The sequence below is a fragment of the Lynx rufus genome, unplaced genomic scaffold (genome assembly GCF_022079265.1).
Source record: "Lynx rufus isolate CCGP_SWC_20201006 ecotype Redwood Valley unplaced genomic scaffold, mLynRuf1.p SCAF_4, whole genome shotgun sequence".
NCBI classification, from domain to species: Eukaryota; Metazoa; Chordata; class Mammalia; order Carnivora; family Felidae; genus Lynx; species Lynx rufus.
The window spans coordinates 51608563-51625460 of NW_025814856.1; the positions used below are offsets into that span (position 1 = coordinate 51608563).

General features: G+C 53.3%; 1 protein-coding gene across 7 annotated transcripts in view; it reads right to left on the reverse strand.

Annotated features, from left to right (window-relative positions):
• ATP2B2 (ATPase plasma membrane Ca2+ transporting 2) overlaps positions 1–16898 on the reverse strand; it is a 118948-nt gene that overhangs the window by 62543 nt on the left and 39507 nt on the right. For all 7 annotated transcript variants that reach the window (XM_047096577.1, XM_047096576.1, XM_047096572.1 and 4 more), the window contains exons 3-4: positions 10814–11071; positions 9686–9811 (exon numbers count right to left, since the gene is read on the reverse strand). In XM_047096577.1, the coding sequence (XP_046952533.1) occupies positions 9686–9811; positions 10814–11071 (384 nt within the window). The remainder of the gene's footprint in view (positions 1–9685; positions 9812–10813; positions 11072–16898) is intronic.

Consider the following 16898-nt stretch of genomic DNA (forward strand, 5'->3'; position numbering starts at 1 on the left):
GGGGTCACCAGATCCTTCAAGGTGAGGAGCACAGTGCACTGATTCAGAGCACAGATGGCGGGGCAGTGGCCAGTGCTGACCTCTGTAGGACACCTACCGTGGGCCGGGCATCGAGTCAAACCTTTCACACACCATTATCTAATTAGAGTTCACACCGGCCCTCAGTTTACAGAGGAGGAAACTGAGGCTAAGGGAGAAGCGGCTTGCCCAGAGTCACTGGCTGGTGGGGGCAGAGCCGGGATTTGAACTCTCCCCTCTCTCTTGAGCCTATCCTCTCTGTCACCTACCAGCGCCCACCCCAGGAAGCCAGGCCCTCATACCCTGGTCTCATATGTATTCTGAGGAAGTTTCTCTGCCTCGTTGGTAATGAGGATGCCGCTCCCCACCTCCCCAGCCCTAAGCAGGATGGAAAAACACATAGGGGGCCAATTTCCACCCAAGATAATCAGACCCCAAATCACCTTCTAATCTAATCACTCCCATCACAGTAGGGAGCTGGTAGCTGTGCCTCAGGGAGGGAGGAGGGAGGAGGAAGCCAAGGGGGCACCACACAAGACACGGGATATGGGGACACGGGGTGAAGGCGCAGCACATGCCTGCTCAGCCTCAGATGAGCCTCAGGGTGGGCCTCCAGGCCCCAGCATTAGACGGGCCAAGAGAGCTGGGGGCATCAGCCGCCCCTGCCCTGGTCCTCCCTCCCCCTGTGCCCCAGCGGTCCCCCCTGCCACGGCTCTAACCACTGTCTCCCAGCCCAGACACCCCTGACATCATCTCCAAAATCCAAACACCACTCAGCAGGCTTTGGATGAGACCCCAGCCTGCTCCAGACCCTTGACCTCCGATTCTGCCCTGTGGCCTCTGCCCTACGAGCGGGCAGCTGACTGGAAATTTGTGTTCAGCCTCCCACCTTTGCTCACCCAGTTACCACCCCCCAAGTGGCATTCTCCCTCCTCTGGTCCAAAACCTCCTCCTCTTGGCTTGGGACAAATGCCCCTCTTAGGTGGCCTTCCCTGATCTCCACAAGGGGACTTTTTCTCTCTCCTCTGGATTGCCCCACCCCCTGCAGTTTCCCCTGGGGATGTTACCAGGCCTGGCTCCCCCATAGGCTGTGAGCTACTTGCTGTAGGTTCGGACTGTGAGTCTCCTCTTAGCAGAGCCCAGCTCATAGCTGGAAACTCCAGCCCCTTTTTACTGCCGCCTCCTCGCTTTGCATTTTCTGTGGTGGGTACATGTTACATTTATGGAAAATCTCCACACCCTTCATACACTGTCCTTATGGTTTTGCAAAGGGTCAGATTTACCCCTGCCTAGCACTCATCCCCACGCCTCACTGGGCCGTCCCTCTCCCCTCCCAGGGGCTGGCTGCACCCTCCTACTGGAGGAGGAGTTGAATGGACCAGGTCACCCCCTTCAGCTATCACACCCCAGCCCCAGATTACCCCACAAAGGGCAATGTTTAACCCCAAGGGCCGCAGCTGTGGTGGAGCCACGGGCATATATGGGTCAAGGTTGACCAAATCTTCCACAGGAAAACGGCAGGGTCTCTGGGGAGAGGCGGAGGTGAGAACCCTTCAGGTTTGGGGGTCCCGGCAGAGCCTTGCACCAAGACCTCACTGTCTGTGGTCCTCTGCCATCATCCTGCAGCCTCCACCTCCTGTAGGTCTCACAGAGCCCCTCAGAATACACAAACACAGGGGGTGGGTAAATTGAGAGAGCCCTGAGCCCAGGGGAGGTTGGGACCTGGGAACCGGTCTGGTGTCTACCTCTGATTTCCTGTGTGACCTGAGACCAGCCCTCTCCCCTCTGGGCCTCGGTCTGTCCTTTGTAAAATGGGTGGTCTATGTTAGGTCATCAGCTCCGAGTGATGAAGTCTGGGCACCCAGGGTCCCAGAGAGACAAGGGCCACTCCTGGGTGGCGTAGGGCAGCCTCCATTAAAAGGCTGTTATCTTGGGAGTTTGGATCTTGGTTTGGATGGGGCCAGTAGAGGCTCGTGCAGACAGACTTTCTGCGCACACCATGCTCATTTACTTGATGGACAGATGTGGTAGAACGCCAGCAGGGCCCAAAGGGAGGTCCCTGCCCTCCAGAAGCTCACAGTCCAGCTGGGGTGAGGGGAGCAGACAGGAACACAGATCAATGACGACGAAAGACAAGAGAGACCTAGGGCCCGGTGGGCTGGCGGGGGGCGGGGTCGGGCACAGCCCAGGCAAAGATGGAGAGGTGGGATAGCGCAACAGCCGCTCAGGGTCGTGAGAGGAGGAGCAAGAGAGAAGCTGGACGGCGTAATGGCCTGAGTGGAGAGAGGGCTGCAGAGCTGGGTCTCTGCTGGGTGTTCAAGGGGGGAGCCACTGGAAGCATTTCCAGGGCAGGGAGGGAGACAATTAGTATTTAGTGAGCAGTCCCTTGTGCAAATACTGTCTGAGCTGCTTTTTCCACTTGGCTGTCATAATCACCCTGTGAGCGACCATCATCACCCCATTTCTACAGACAGGGAAGCAGCCCGGAGAGGTCATCCCCGCATTCAGCCTGGGGGGAGAGGGCCAGGGTGGACTGAGGGTGTCATGCCAGTTCTTTCCACCTCGCTGGGAAGGCCTGTAGTGAAGCCGGAGGCAGGAGAATGGAGGGGAAACTGTGTCAGCCACCCAGCGGCCGTCCGTCCACGACAGAAGGAGCTCAGGCCCAGGGAACGCTGGGTGTTCCACCAACCAGATGGCCTGTCCCATCCCACCTGAACCTTTATCTCCTCCCCACACAGGCAGCAGAGGGTGGGCCAGAACCTTCCCAACTGCTGGCTCAAAGGCCATCTCTGCTTCAGACTGGCTCTGGGCAGCAGGAGACGGTCCCCACTGTGCCTCGTCCAGATGTCAGCTGTCTCGGGCCCCAAGCCTTATGTAATGGCAAGTGGGGTGCACTGAGCCTCTGGTGGCAGAGCTGGAGGGGCCTAGTTTTACAGAGTGGGGCTTCTGCGCCCAGAGAGGGCAAATGACTGACTGAGGTTGCACGGTGTACCTCATGGGTACACGAGGGCATGGTTACATGAGGTACATGGGTACATGGGGCACAACTGGGGGCTCAAACCTAGGGCTCCTCGCTCTTCTGGCTCTGACTTCCCAGGCCTCTTTCTGGACGGGAGAGGAGAGAGGTCTTACCTCCTAAAAGGTCTCTTTCTGGGGGTAGAGATATGAAGAAAGGATAAAAGCCATTTCTGGCCTTTCTGGGAATTATCATCTGCCTCCAGGCACAGGCTCCGAGCAAAGCCAATGTGGTTCCCAGCCCAGGAGCAGTTCCTTCATCATTATTGTTATCAACGCAGTTAATAACAGTAATAACACATGCCTGCAGAGCACTAGACAGTTTGCAAAGCATTTCAGCGCCCACAAGACTGTCCTCCTCACAACAGCCCTGTGAGGTAGGTTTTGGTGCAAGTACAACCCCAAGCCCCTCCCCTCCCCATGGCCTCTCTGGCTCAGAGAGGTGGAGTGGTGGCCCAAGGTCACACAGCTGTGAGCGGTGGAGCCGGGACTTGAACCCGTGCTCTATCCACTACACCCCGCTGCCTCTCATGGAGAAGAGGCAGGGTAGTGTAATGGAGAGAGCGCGGGCCGAGCAGCAGACTGGGACTTCCTGCAGTCACGGTGTCGTCCTAGGCTCCCTGGAGGCGGCGGCAATGGCGGCAGGTCTGGCTCTCCGTGCCTGGCCTTCTGCTTGGCAGGCAGGGTGGGGCAGCAGGCCTGAGAAGGTCTGCCGATGTCCTGGGCAACTTCGTGCTGTTAACGCTCTGGCTCCAGGGGTGGTGGAGGTGGGTGGGGGGTCGTGCAGGGGGCTGAGCCAATGGGCCTGGCTGGAGCTGGGTCCTGCTGCTTTTGGGGACACCCCCCCTGCCCCGGCCCCCTGGCTCCTGCCCCTTTCCCGGCCACATAGATGGTGCCTGGTCGCTGGTTTCCCAATGGAATTTACGATAAACATCTCAAACAGGCCTTGCTGCTGGGTCATAAAGTCACAGTGTCCTCAGAGGTGGGCTTGTGCATAGAGGCTATGGGAAGAGCTTGGGGCTAGGAGGCTGGAGGGCTGGGGTCTCGCTCTGGCCCTGCCTTCTGTGGCGCTTTACACTCCTGCTCTGGGCCTCAGTTTCCCCAGGTGTAAATCCAGACCAGACCACAGTTCTCTAGGGATCAGCGAATCTCCAGGAAGGCTGCCGAATCACAAGTCTGGGTATTTATTTCTCATTTGTTTCGCTGCTTCCACGGGGCTCTCACAGGGATTCATGACCTGGGGGCATGAGAGACCACGGGGTTCCATGAACGGAAGCTGTTGTGTCAAAGGAGGCAGAAGGGGCTGGACATCTAGACGCCTCACAGGGCCTACACTGGGTCCCAGCCAGGAGGATGCGGTGGGGACTGTTGATGGACACGAATACATACAGAATATTAGTTAACGGTATTACATCAATGTTGGGTTTCCTGAATTGCTAGCTGTGCTGTGGTTATGTGTGAGAATATGCTTTCATTAGGAGAGACACATGAAGTGGGGCGCCTGTGTGGCTCAGTTGGTTGAGCGTCTGACTTCAGGTCAGGTCGTGACCTCACAGTTCATGGGTTCGAGCCCCGCGTCGGGCTCTGTGCCGACAGCTCAGAGCCTGGACCCTGCTTTGGATTCTGTGTCTCCCTCTCTCTCTGCCCCTCTCCTACTTGCACTCTGTCTCTCTCTGTCTCTCGAAAATAAATAAATGGTAAAAATTAAAAAAAGGAGATACACATAAAGTGTGAAGGGGCCAAAGGGCCATCACGACCACAAGACAGAATGAGCCTCCTGAGAACAAATGGGGCAAAAACGGTAACATCAGTTGAATCAGAAGGAAGGGCGTTCAGGTGTTCTTTGTACCAGTATTGCCACTTTCCTGAAAGTTTGAAATTATCTTAAAGTGCAAAACTAAAAAAAAAAAAAAAAAAAAAAAAGGCCCAGGTCAGAGTTTGTACTCCAGGGCTCACCCATATGTTGCTTGATCACACACACAGGCTTTTAAAAAATGGGAATTTCTTGCCAACAGTTGAACACTGGGAGATTGTACACGAAAGCTGGATTTCTGGTTCCCCTTGTACAGAGGACGCTGCAGCCGCACTGGGGCCAGGGTGCTTCTGCAGGCAGCAGCCAGAAGTAGTCATGCTCTTGGTGTGGCACCCACGCTCTCCCTGCCCGACCCCATGGAGGTGGGAGCTTGCGACCCGTAAGCATTCTACCGTGCCTGGCCCGAAGACACCTCAGTCACGGGCCTGTGTCTACCTGTCCATCTTGGGAGACGAGCTCCAGGCCGTTATTGGATTTTCTTTGTGCCTGAGCACTGGGGACATCTGAGTCTTTCTGAAGGCAGGTCTGTCCCCATTTGTCAGATGGAGAGGCTGAGGACCTGCGGGGCAGAGGTCATAGGTGGAGCTGACAGAGGTCTGGGACCTGGGTGTTCTGCCTCCAAATGCTGTCCTTGCTCCCCACCACACAGCACCTCACGCCTGTACCATTTGCAAAGGATAGTCCCGTCCATCCATGCGTGTGGTCCCCACAACAGCCCTGTGGGGTAGGCAGGGGGAGGGGGGGAGGGGAAGGGCCTTTGGCCAACTCCCCCACTGCACAGAGCGGGTCTCCCAACATTGGGGCTCAGGGAGGTGGACAGACCTGTCCAGGGTCACAGGCTGGGCACGGCTGGGCCAAGTGACCCAGCAGCAGAGAGTTCCTTGCCTTCCTCTAGGTTGAACCACTGTGCCAGATGCCATGAGGGGGGTTTCTGAGCTACCATGAGGACCCTGCAGGTGCCCCCAGCCAGGTCCCTGTCTTCCCCAAGGGTCATTCAACTGGAAGGCCCAACAAGGCCTCCCGGCACAGGGAAGGTGTCCAAGGTGTCTGTCCATGCACAAAAATGAGCATCCAAATGGCAGTTCTCCAGAGTTCAGAACAATCGAGGAAAATCCCCTGGAGGAGGCAGGCTCATGCAGGCTGAAGGTGGGGAGGAGCTGGATGGGGCAGATCTCAGAGAGGAGGAAGGGGGAGATAGTCAAGATGAAAGAAGACTCGTGAGCTGGGGTCAACCCATTTTATAAGCAAGGAAATGGAGGTTCCAAAAGGGTAAGAAGCTTGTCCAGGGGCTCCTAGCAAATGAGAGCAGTGGGGATTTGAACCCAGACGTGTTTCACTCCCAAGCCCAGGCTCCATCTGAAGAATAGGGAAGGGAACCAACCCGTTGTGGGCATCCCTCAGCTAGCGCTGGGCTAGGCCGGGGCTTCGCCTACATCACACACCAGAACATCCCTACTGTCTTCATGGATCAAGAGAAGTGGAGCGACATGGCCCAAGGCCACACAGTGAGTTCATTCCAAAGCCCAGATCTGGCTCAGTCCAGCCCCACCCAGCTTTTTCTACAAGAGCCCCAGCCTCTTTCCTCTCTCTGGCAGACAGTGCTTGAGCCCCCACGCCATGTGGACCCACGGATGGGCGGGGCATGACCTCCTGGTAGCCTCACGCTCAGGGCTTCTGGCTGCTGGACCTGTCTGGGAGAGAGGATCCACGAAGAAGGGCATCCCAATGGTGATGGTGTGTGTTTATCTGCATACGGCCAAGGATGGAAGGGGCCCATAAGAGTGACATCATTAGATCTCTTTGGGAGGCAGAACTGGAAGAATTTTACTCTTTACCTTATCTGAGATGGTTTGCACGGTGAGAGACTCGGTCAACATGACGGGGCTGTGCTCGAAAGGGCCAAGCACAGCGTGGGTGTCATGGGCTGAAATGTGTGTGAGTGCCATGCTGTATGGGGGTGACTGCCCACAGGCAGTGGTGGGCAGAGAAGGCTTCTTGGAGGGGGTGGAGCCTGAGCAGATGAACAGGAGTTAAATGTGTAACAAGGAAGGGAGAGGGCCATCTAAGAGTGGGGAGCAACTTCAGCAGGGGCAGGGCAGAGGGAACAAAGCAAGGTGCACCTGTAGCAGAGGTACAAGGTGAGGATGGGTGTGATGAATCTGTGACTCTCAGGCCTGGGAGGGCATTGAATGCAGTGCCTATTCGGTGCTTGGGTCCACTCCACAACACACCCAACACCCCACAGCCTGTCCAGGCCTGCTTACACACAAACCGTGACCAGGAACTCACCAGCTGCCAGGCAGCCTCTTTTGTCCTAGAATGGTTTTGTTACAGAATTTCTCTTTCTGTAGACTGCTTTCTGTAGGGCTGCCTATACCCTCTTCTCACCCCCCCATTCCCAGTGAGCCTGTGTGAATCATTCGGCCGTCCCAGCCCCATGCAGATATGTTTCAGAATGTCAGCACTACAGTTCACAGTCAAGCTCACCCTGCGCTCTGGCATTCTTGGTGGGTCCTGACTCTTGCTTTCTTTTTGCCATCCCCCTGCACTCATGCATGGTCTCTGCAAAGTTGACAGGCATACTTTCCATGCTGAAACAGGATAGAGCTCCAGAGAAGCCCAGAAACCTCCCACTGGATTACCAGCAACCCACCAATCAGCACAAACCCACCCAAATCTCCTGGCCCCTAGCACATCCTGCTGTATCTTGCCCACAGGGGCATCCCAAGACACCTTGGCTGCTGTCTCGTGACATCTGGAGGCCCAGGGCCTACACTATTTACCTGGGGTTCCAGTTAGATGTATAGGTAAAGGCCCAAACAGTTGGTTCGACTTGGGCTGGCTAGCTGACTTCCCATCCCATCTCTGCCCTGTCTGTGTCTTTTCCAGAGTCTCCCTGCACCTGTGCCCATCTCCTTGGCTGGTCTGTGATGCACCAGAGTCAGTGATTCTGAACATTTTATCTCCTTAGCCTCCTGTGATGTAACTACCCCTCCTCTCCCTTCTCCAAACTGTCTGGAACCTTCATCACCCATCCATTCAGGCCCAGTGCCTCCACTTGACTTCTGCTGATCCAGATGACCCACCAGGCCACTTCTCCCAAGGATGATTGCCTCTCTGTCAACCACTTTATCTCAGAGGTCAGAACCAGAGCCTCAGTGACATGAACCCTGATGTGGCCCTAAGTTCCAAGAAGGCGTTCAAGGCTTTATATGATCTCCTAGTCCCCAGAGCCTTTGCACTTCCTGTCCCTCTACCTGGAGTGTTATTTCTTCTCGTTGTGCTGGTTTCAGCTCACAAGAAACCTCCTCAGACAGGCCTTCCCTGACCAAAAAGACTCCTGTCCCCTTTCTCAGAGCCTCTATCTCATTACAGTGGTATAATGTCATCTGAATATTTGAAATTATCTTACATATTTGCTTGCTTGTTCCTTTATTGTCTGTTTCTTTTTACTAGATTTTAAGCTCCAGGAAGGTAGGGACCTTACTTGTCCCACCAACCACTGGCAAACTGGAGCTACCTAACAAATGTTGGTTACATATGTTCTGGATAAATAAATACCCCAGCTCCGATTCTCACTCCTTTCTCCCATCCTACCCTGCAGACCTGCTGATTGTCCTCTGTGTATTGCTAGGACATCCCATATTCCTTCAGACTTCTGTGTCTCTGCACACATTTGCCTCTGCTCTGAGGCCCTTCCTCTATAATTCTGCTTGGCGAGCTCCTACTCACCCTTTAAAACCCAGCTCAATTCCAATTTAAGTGGTTCTGTCCCTTTTCTGGCTTTCTCGCGTCTTCTCACTCCTCTACTGTGGAATGAGCTGTTTGCAGTCTACAGGCTGGAGGCCCTCATGGTCAGGAGGAGGCTCAGAATCATTGTGGGGGCCTGGCCCAGGGCAGCTTCTCAGAGGATGTTTCCCGAGCCGCGCTGAGCAATGAGACCCTTTGTGTGTCCCCTCGAAGGGACTGTCTCATCCAGCAGGTGCCTCACCTTTGCAAGGTCTCTCTACCTCCTCTCTTGCCCCCTGCAGCAGCCAGAATGAGATTTTACAAATGCAATGTGACTAGTTCACTGCTTAAAACTATTCCAGATGACCCTCGTCACACTTAGACATTTCAAAACTAACTCTTCGAGAGCTGGCATCGAGGCCCTCCACCCCGTCCATTTTACTCAATTTCCTCCTGCGTTGGGACCTTTGCACTTGTTCCCTCATATACATTCCCCACAAATAGTCACTAGGCCGGCTCTCTCTCATCGTTCACACCTCACCTCAAACATGGCCCCCCCGCCCCCCGCAGCCACCTGCCTTCCATCGCTCTGCTTTATTTTCATCATAGACCCACCACCTTCTGGAGTTTTCACAATGTCCGGGGCTTCTCACTGCACCACAAGCTTCTCAGGGCAGGGGCCTTGTCAGCCTCATTCATTGCTGTATCCCCAGTACCCAGCCCAGTGCCTGGCACATGGTAGGTATTCAACATAACTGTCACCCGATCGATCCTTCCCTATCCCTGATAAGAACAGCCTCTGGTGTTTGACTTTTCAGAAGACCAAGTCACTAGAAAGTAAGTTCTATGAAGGCAGGGATTCTCTGTCGATTTTCTTTACTGCACTATCCCCAGGGCCTGGAGCAGTGCTAAGTGCACAGTAGGCTCAAAGTACGGTTGTTGGGAGGAAAGGGAGGGAGTTGTCATTTGGGGCTGAGCTGGCTGGAGATCTGAAGCCAAGGAACAAAGTCTTTGAGAACTTCCAGCCTCATGAAGGGGACACAGGTGCCCCCCACAGCATAGAGGCAGGAACTGGCAATGGGAGTGACCCACCGTTGGGCCACATCTCACCTGACAGCAGCATGGGGTCCTTGTCCACGGACTTGCGCACCTGGTCAGACTCTCCCGTCAGGGAGCTTTCGTCGATTTTGAGGTCATTGCCCTGGATGAAGAGGCCGTCAGCAGGGAGGAGATCACCTGGTGGTAGGAAGGGCAATCGAGTTAGCAGGGTCTCAGGTGGCTGGAGGGTCTGGGAACATTCCTTTGAAGGTGTGTTTGCAAGGTCAAGTTCACCATTGGGGACCAGCTGCCTAGAGCTCCCAGGGTGTTAGAACCAAGATGGCACTCATCACAGGCCAATAGGCAGCTGAAGACTGGAGCCAAGGTGAATGGCGCAAGGCCTGGAGGGCTGAGGCTGGGCCCAAGAACAGTCCTAGCTCGAGTGGGCTTGTACTTCTGTTTATAAAGTGCTTCTCTTGGCCTGGTGTGGATTTGGGGCCCAGTTTTCTCAATGATTCATTCTCTGGTTTCAACTACAGTTTGGGAAATTCTTCTAGGAGGGACTAGTCTGTCTTGGCTAGGCTGAGGAGACCCTATGACAGGCCACTTTATCAGAGGAAACCAAGCCCCCTAAGGTGGAGTGAAGAGGGAACTCCAATCTCTTCCCCATCGTCTGCCTCTACTTACCCAGGACATATCTCACCTATACCCCCTTTGGCACTAGCCAGCCTGCCCACTCTCTCCACGGTAGTATCACAGGCCCATCCACGTCCACTCCCTACAACACCCTCTCTAGCCCAACAACCATCCATCAACAGCTCAATTATAGATGGGAAAGCGATTTTGTCTCATAAACCCATTCTGAGTGTCAGTGGTCCTTGGAGCATTATGTTGAGAAGGCTTCTGTATCTAGGCTTTGAATTGTGATTGATTAGTAATGTCTGTTACAGGTGGAGGTTTTGAGAGTGGTAGCACATGTGCCATGTATCTGCCATTTCTGACTTTCAGGATTCTGGAATCCTACCTCCTCCAGGAAGTAGCCTTCTACCTCCCAAAGGATCTCAGAAGACATGCTGCCTTGGGATTAGCTTTCAGGAACCAACCCCCTTCCCTGGGCCAGCCTCTTTGGGTCTGCCTGTCCTGTCCTGCCTCTGCCCAGACTCTAGCTCTAGCACCTGGCTCTGTGGCTGGGACACTTACCATATTTGACCTGGGCGATGTCCCCAACCACAATCTCGGCCACAGGGATCTGGACCACCTGGCCAGCCCGAACCACGGTGAACTTCTGCTCCTGCTCAATGCGGCTCTGCAGGCCCCGGAACTGCTTCTCTTTGCTCCAGTCATTGAAGGCCGTGACCAGGACCACACAGATGACAGAGAGGAGGATGGCCGCCCCCTCGATCCAGCCCGCCTCCGCCTCCCCTTCATCCTCTGCCCCTCCCTGGGCCGTCGCACATCCTGCAGAGGGCAGAAGGAAGCAGGCAGGGTGGGGTCAGCCAGGCAGGAGGGGCCTCACGGGCCTGGATTTAAATCCCAGCTCCCCAAGTAAAAAACGTTGATAACTGGATGAACACGATCCGATTTATCCAACGTGTCTGGGTGGTGAGCCCTTCAGTTTTCTGTATTGGTTCTAGGAGTGGGATCTTGGACAAACGACTCCATCTCTTTGAACCTCAGTTTTCAGATCTGTAAAAAGGGATGGATATTCTTTATCTGGGGGACCTATTGTGAGGGTTGAACTTCAGTGAGGTAAGGTCCATGGTGGCTCCAGCACAGACCCAGCACAGAGGACAGGCCTGATTCACGAAGAAAGAGAAAAAGTGAGGATGTAACAGGACGAAGGTGGTCAGTATTGATCAGGGTCTGGAGGGCAGTTGGGCTGATGTGCTTTCTTTCCATTCTTCCAGCAACTGTGAGGCAGGCCTGCAGACAGCAGGCTGGGGGGCAGGAACCACGATGCTGGGCCTGACCTCCAACGAGCTGGTTCTAATTCTGCCACTGCCCCTGAGTGATCCTGGGTAACTCACTGTCCTCTCTGTGCTGCAGTGTCCTCCTCTGCAAAACTGGAGTCACGGAGACCTCCTTCCAGGTTCCAGGAGAGGAAGGTGAAAGCCCCACCTAGAGCTTAGCACACAGCCCTTTTGCATCTCTGGTTGGACTTGATGCCACCCTTTAGGCTGTAGGCTGCTCATCTGTCCTACAGTGACCGTGCATCCCATACACTCTTGCACTGTTGAACATCCCAGTCTGGTTCCCCAAACTGCTTGAGGCCTGCCAGGCCCACCATGTGAACAGAAGAAGAAAAAAGCAGGCCTATCTGATACAAAAGCCTCAGGCCCTGCCCATGCAGTACTAGGTCCTAGGGTCTTTCCAAGCCCCTCCATGCACCCTGCCTCCTGTGTCCCCCAAAGGACCCAGAGAGGGAGAGTTACCTCCATTTACAGATGAGGAAACTAAGGCTCAGAGAGGTGAGGGAACAGCCAAGGTAGGTGTGACAGCCAGGACTAGCCCAGCCCCTTTTCTCCACCAGGAGGTGGTGAACAGCCCTTTCTATGGAAAGTGACCCAAGTAGCATCAGACTATCCATCCCCGGAAAACTCAGAGAGCTTCCCTTTCGTGGTGGCAGGGCAGGGTACTGGACCATTCACAAGTGACTTGTGCCAAGCACTCACTTTAGTTCTCAAGCTGACCAAGAGAAGTGGTTCAGAGAGGGCTGGCAACTCACCTGGGGTCATACAGCAGATCTGGAGTTTGAATCCAGGCCTGGAATCTGGATCTGGTCTGCCTACTGTCCCTGAGCCCAGTGGCCTCCCCTGCCATGTGCTGGCCTCACGTTGCCAAAGACCCTTGGCTAACTGTCTAGAAGTCCACTTCAGCCCCAAGGAAGAGAGAACAGTTTTGAGAGATCCCAGCAGGAGCTTCTGGGAAGCCAGAGGGTCAGAAGCAGCATGACCAGAAGGCCAAGTGGTACCAGGGAATGTTTTCCAGCCCCTGGAGGGGTGGAGGTCCAGGCTAGCTGGTGGGCCTAAGTTTGGGACAGTAAAGAATCATGTGGCCCAGCAGTATGTATCACTCCTGGTGAAATTTCACAGCTTTCACCAAACAAGTCACACTCTGCAGACTAGTAAACAACCGCATCACTGCACAAGGTCCTCGATGTCACTCTTTTTTTCTTTTGAAATTTCAGACTTTTGCAATAATCTTAAACTGCTTAACTGGACCAGCCTTTAGCGTTGATGATAATCATAATCATGCTAATGTAACTGCCATCGGGCCAGCCTTGAGCTTGAATCCCAGCTGTGATTCAGGCACTGCTGGGTGCCTATGACCAGGCTACTTAACCACTGTGCCTCAGTTTTCTCATTTGCAAAATGGGGGTGGTGACAGACACTCCCTCGAAGGTGGCTGAGAGGACAGAGGGAGAGCCTTTATGTAAAGCACTCACCCTCCTGAGCACATAGCCAACAAAGAGTGAAAGCTGCTGTTTTTTATCATCCGGTGTGCAGAGTGCCTAAATGCATTCAAGTTCACAGCCAGCCTTGGATGGAGCCTGGGGCCCCAAGCTATGGAGGCGTCCAGCTGGAGTTCAGCTGCGATGACCAGGGGAGGCATACAAGGGCACCCCTCCACCATCATGAATGACACCAGAAGCCCCAAAGCCTGGGAAACACAGGTGAATCTTTCTAAACAGAAACCCAATCCATGGAAATGTGCTCTTTTGGGCTTCAGGGGAGTGACTTGAGATACAGAGCCCCAGTTCTTTGCTTTATGGGACTTTTATTACTCTGCCTCTGCTACGTGCTTTGTAAATGGGAAGACTATTCTTTCCCTGTTGTGTATTTCATCGGTGTCCCCCCCACCCCCCCCATTTACAGATGACAGCAGTCACTGCAGCATTTAGGACACTCAGAGATAGCCCAGGACCATGGAAAGCCTTTGGGGTCTGGAATTATAAAGACTGACTTTGAATCCAGGCTCTGCTGTGTGACCTTGGGTAAGTGACTTGGTCTGTCTGAGTCTCAGTTTGGACAGCTGTAATGTGGGATGACTTTGTGACCCCAGGGCCTAGTAAGGGCCTGGCATCTGTTGGGTACAAGATAAATGGTCTCCTTTGCATGAGCTACTCTCCCTGGACTGGCTTCTGGAAGCCAAGGGGGTGGTAGCTGAGCAGGGTTCACACTCTGTTCCCTTGACTCCCAACCCTGCCTGTTGCCTTTGCTGGTTCTATACCAAGGAGCCCTTTGGGTCCTTGAGGGCACTCTGCTGGCCAAAGCCCATTTGTTTTTCCTTCCTTCTGAGAACTGTCTGATGGTCACTCTGTGCCTTGGGTGGGCCAGAATGGGGCTGTGGATTGCTGGGTTAGGCCTTCAGCTACCAAGAACTGCTGGACCCTGGGAACAATTCCTGCTGCCCCAGATGCAATCAGGGAAAAGAGAGCCCCAGATGCAATCAGGGAAAAGAGCTGGGGAAATGGAAAGAAGGGGGGCACTGGGCAGACCCTGCTGTGGTCTCCTCTGGGGCCCCTTGGGCTGGGGCAGGAACAGGTTCTGAGCAGCCCGCAGCTGCTCTCCCTGGACCTGGGGCTTTGTAAGGTTCGGCTTTTGTCTGTGTGACCTCAGGGAACTTCTTGGCCTCTCTGGGCCTACTCTTCTTGTCCATCAGTAAAATGGGAAAGTGACTTTCTAGAAGGTTACCAGGGCCCGGCATCAAATATGGGCCCTCGAAACTAGAAGAGACACAAACGTTTTCTAAACACCTACTATGTGCCTGTCACTCTGCTGGCACTCTGACACTAGGGGAGCTGCCATGAACAGGGAGTTGGGAACACTGGTGTGCCAATCCCAGCTCTGTCATGAACATGCTGTGTGACCTCCCCCAAGTATCTGGAGGACTCTGAGCCAAGGAAGCAAACGGGAAAGTGCGGTGGGTGCCACAAGGCTCTACGGTTTGTAAACCCATCACCAGCATCATTCTGTACACGACTGATGAAGCTTGAGTCTGACTTGGCAGGGCGGTGGGCCTGGCAACATGGAAGGTCCAGAACTCAGAGCTCAGGCCAGAGCCTGGGCATTGGGGAGAACGTATAGCCACAGAGTACAGGAACTTCACTCTCTGGTGCTGGGATATGTGCAGTGGCTGCCCTCATCCACCCAGGCCTGGCCTGAGCTAGTGTCTCAGCTAGAGGTAGGGAGGGGCAGTGGAAAGAACTAGAAGACTTGGATTGAAAGTCGAGCCTTACTGCCTAACGAGCTGTGTGACCTTGGGTAGGTTCTTCCCCTCTCTGGGCCTTGGTTTCCATGTCTCTAGAAGGGAAGAGATGGCAGCCCTCTGTTTGGAGGGCTGTGTGTGGGAAGGCTCCTCCTGGCATGCACTTGGAGCTAATCCGTTCTCTCACGGGAGCCCCCTCTACCATCTGCCCTCTGACTTCTCTATCTTGCACTAAACTGGGTCACAGGAAGCCATTTACCTGGGGGGCATTGACTCAGTCCTGTCCCTTCCTGAGGAAATGCAGCTGAGTGATAGAGCGTGGGCTCGGAAGCCAGAACGTCTGGGTCTGAGTCATGCTTCTGCTGCTTCCTAGAGTGTGACCTAGCGAGTCATTTACTATCTCAGGGCCTCGGCTCCCGGATGATAACAGCACCTACCCACAGGGTTCTTGTGAAGATCAAATGAACTTCTACTGTAAATTCTCCCAACTAGTGCCGGCCTCACAAATAGTTAGAAGAATGATCATTATTATTATGGTTGTGTGTTGCACCTTTAGCTGAGTTCAAGGCTTATTCAAGTAGCCATGTGTAGCCTTCTACATTTTCTGTGAAACTCCTGCGAAGATTGTTGCCCAATATGCATCTCTTATAAGGCCTTATGTGAAAGTTCATCCCAGAATTCACTGTCAGGGGACACGCTACCAACCGAAGAAACTGTTTTCCCGCCTTGTTGATAGCCTGAGCTAAGAAAGTCATCCTAATTCCCTTTCTGCCTTGGCATCCAGGAAGCTTAAAGTCAAATTTAAATCTCAGTCATGGCAGGAAATATGGTTGGTTTATTTGCTTCCATTCCTTTCCTGTCTGTCTTTTCTGTTCAGCTTCATCTTGTGAGATGTGCCCTTCTTGTGTCTTTAAACCCTTTCTGGGAAGAGTCACACAGGATAAAAAGCAACTTAGTAATATTATGCATAAAATTGAGGTAGTTGGCCTAAGAGACTCGGTCATTAGACTTGGGCAACTAATAGACTTGGGCAACTCTGGCTTTGGATGGGGTGAGGGGACAGATGTTCAAGGAATTTCAGAGACCACCTCCTCATCTGGGAAATGAGGCCCATAATGGTTATTTCTTATAAGCTATTCACTTTTTATTTCCTTGCTTGAAGCAATGAACATAGTAGGATTATCTGTTGATGTAGCACATTCACTAGGAAAATGTCGAATCATAAATAATAACAAGTGTTTATAACATCCTACTAATGAAAAATCAGATTGTAAAAATCTAACAAAACGATATATCTTACGTGATCCCATAGTATGTGTCTGTCTGTCTATCTATCTATCTATCTATCTATCTATCTATCTATCTATCTATAATGTGACATAGGTTTGAAAGACTGTGTCATCATAAAGGAAAGAGTCATTGAGTTGATAAAGGACTAGCTGTTAGCAGGTGCTCTCTTTCTGGAATGAAAAGATGAGGGAAAGTTGAAGTTCTCCATTAGGAGTCCTAAGTTCTGACTTTCCCTACAAGAGTAGGTCTGCTCCACAACCCTCCCTGGATGGGCGGGTGGTGCTTCCTCTGTCAACGGAGCAGTGTCCCCAGTCAGAACTCAGGGACAGATTTTGGGAGGCCCTCTCAAGACCAGGACTCCACACATGGGAAAACATGTTCGGCGTCAGCCTCACAAGTGTGTGCGTGATAGTGAACCAACTCCGGGATAGGAACATGAAAGAGGAGGAATAGCGTGGATACTGAGTCTCATGCACGCATGAAGGATGAGACCTAAGAGGGAAACTGGGAGGAGGAAGCCTGGGGCCGTCACACCCATGGTGGTAGCAGGTCCAGCACCCACTCGTTGACCTCGAGTGAGTTAATGCCCATCTTTGTTCCTTGTTTTCCTCATCTTTAAAATGCACCTAATCATGGCCCTTACCTCATGGGGATTTAGGAAGATGACATCCGAGCTCAGAGCTCGGCACACTGTAAGTGCTCAATAAATGCTCACTGTAGTTCCTTCCACTGTTGGTGCAATCCTTGCATCTTGCACATGGGAAAACTGGGGACCGGGGGCTGTGGG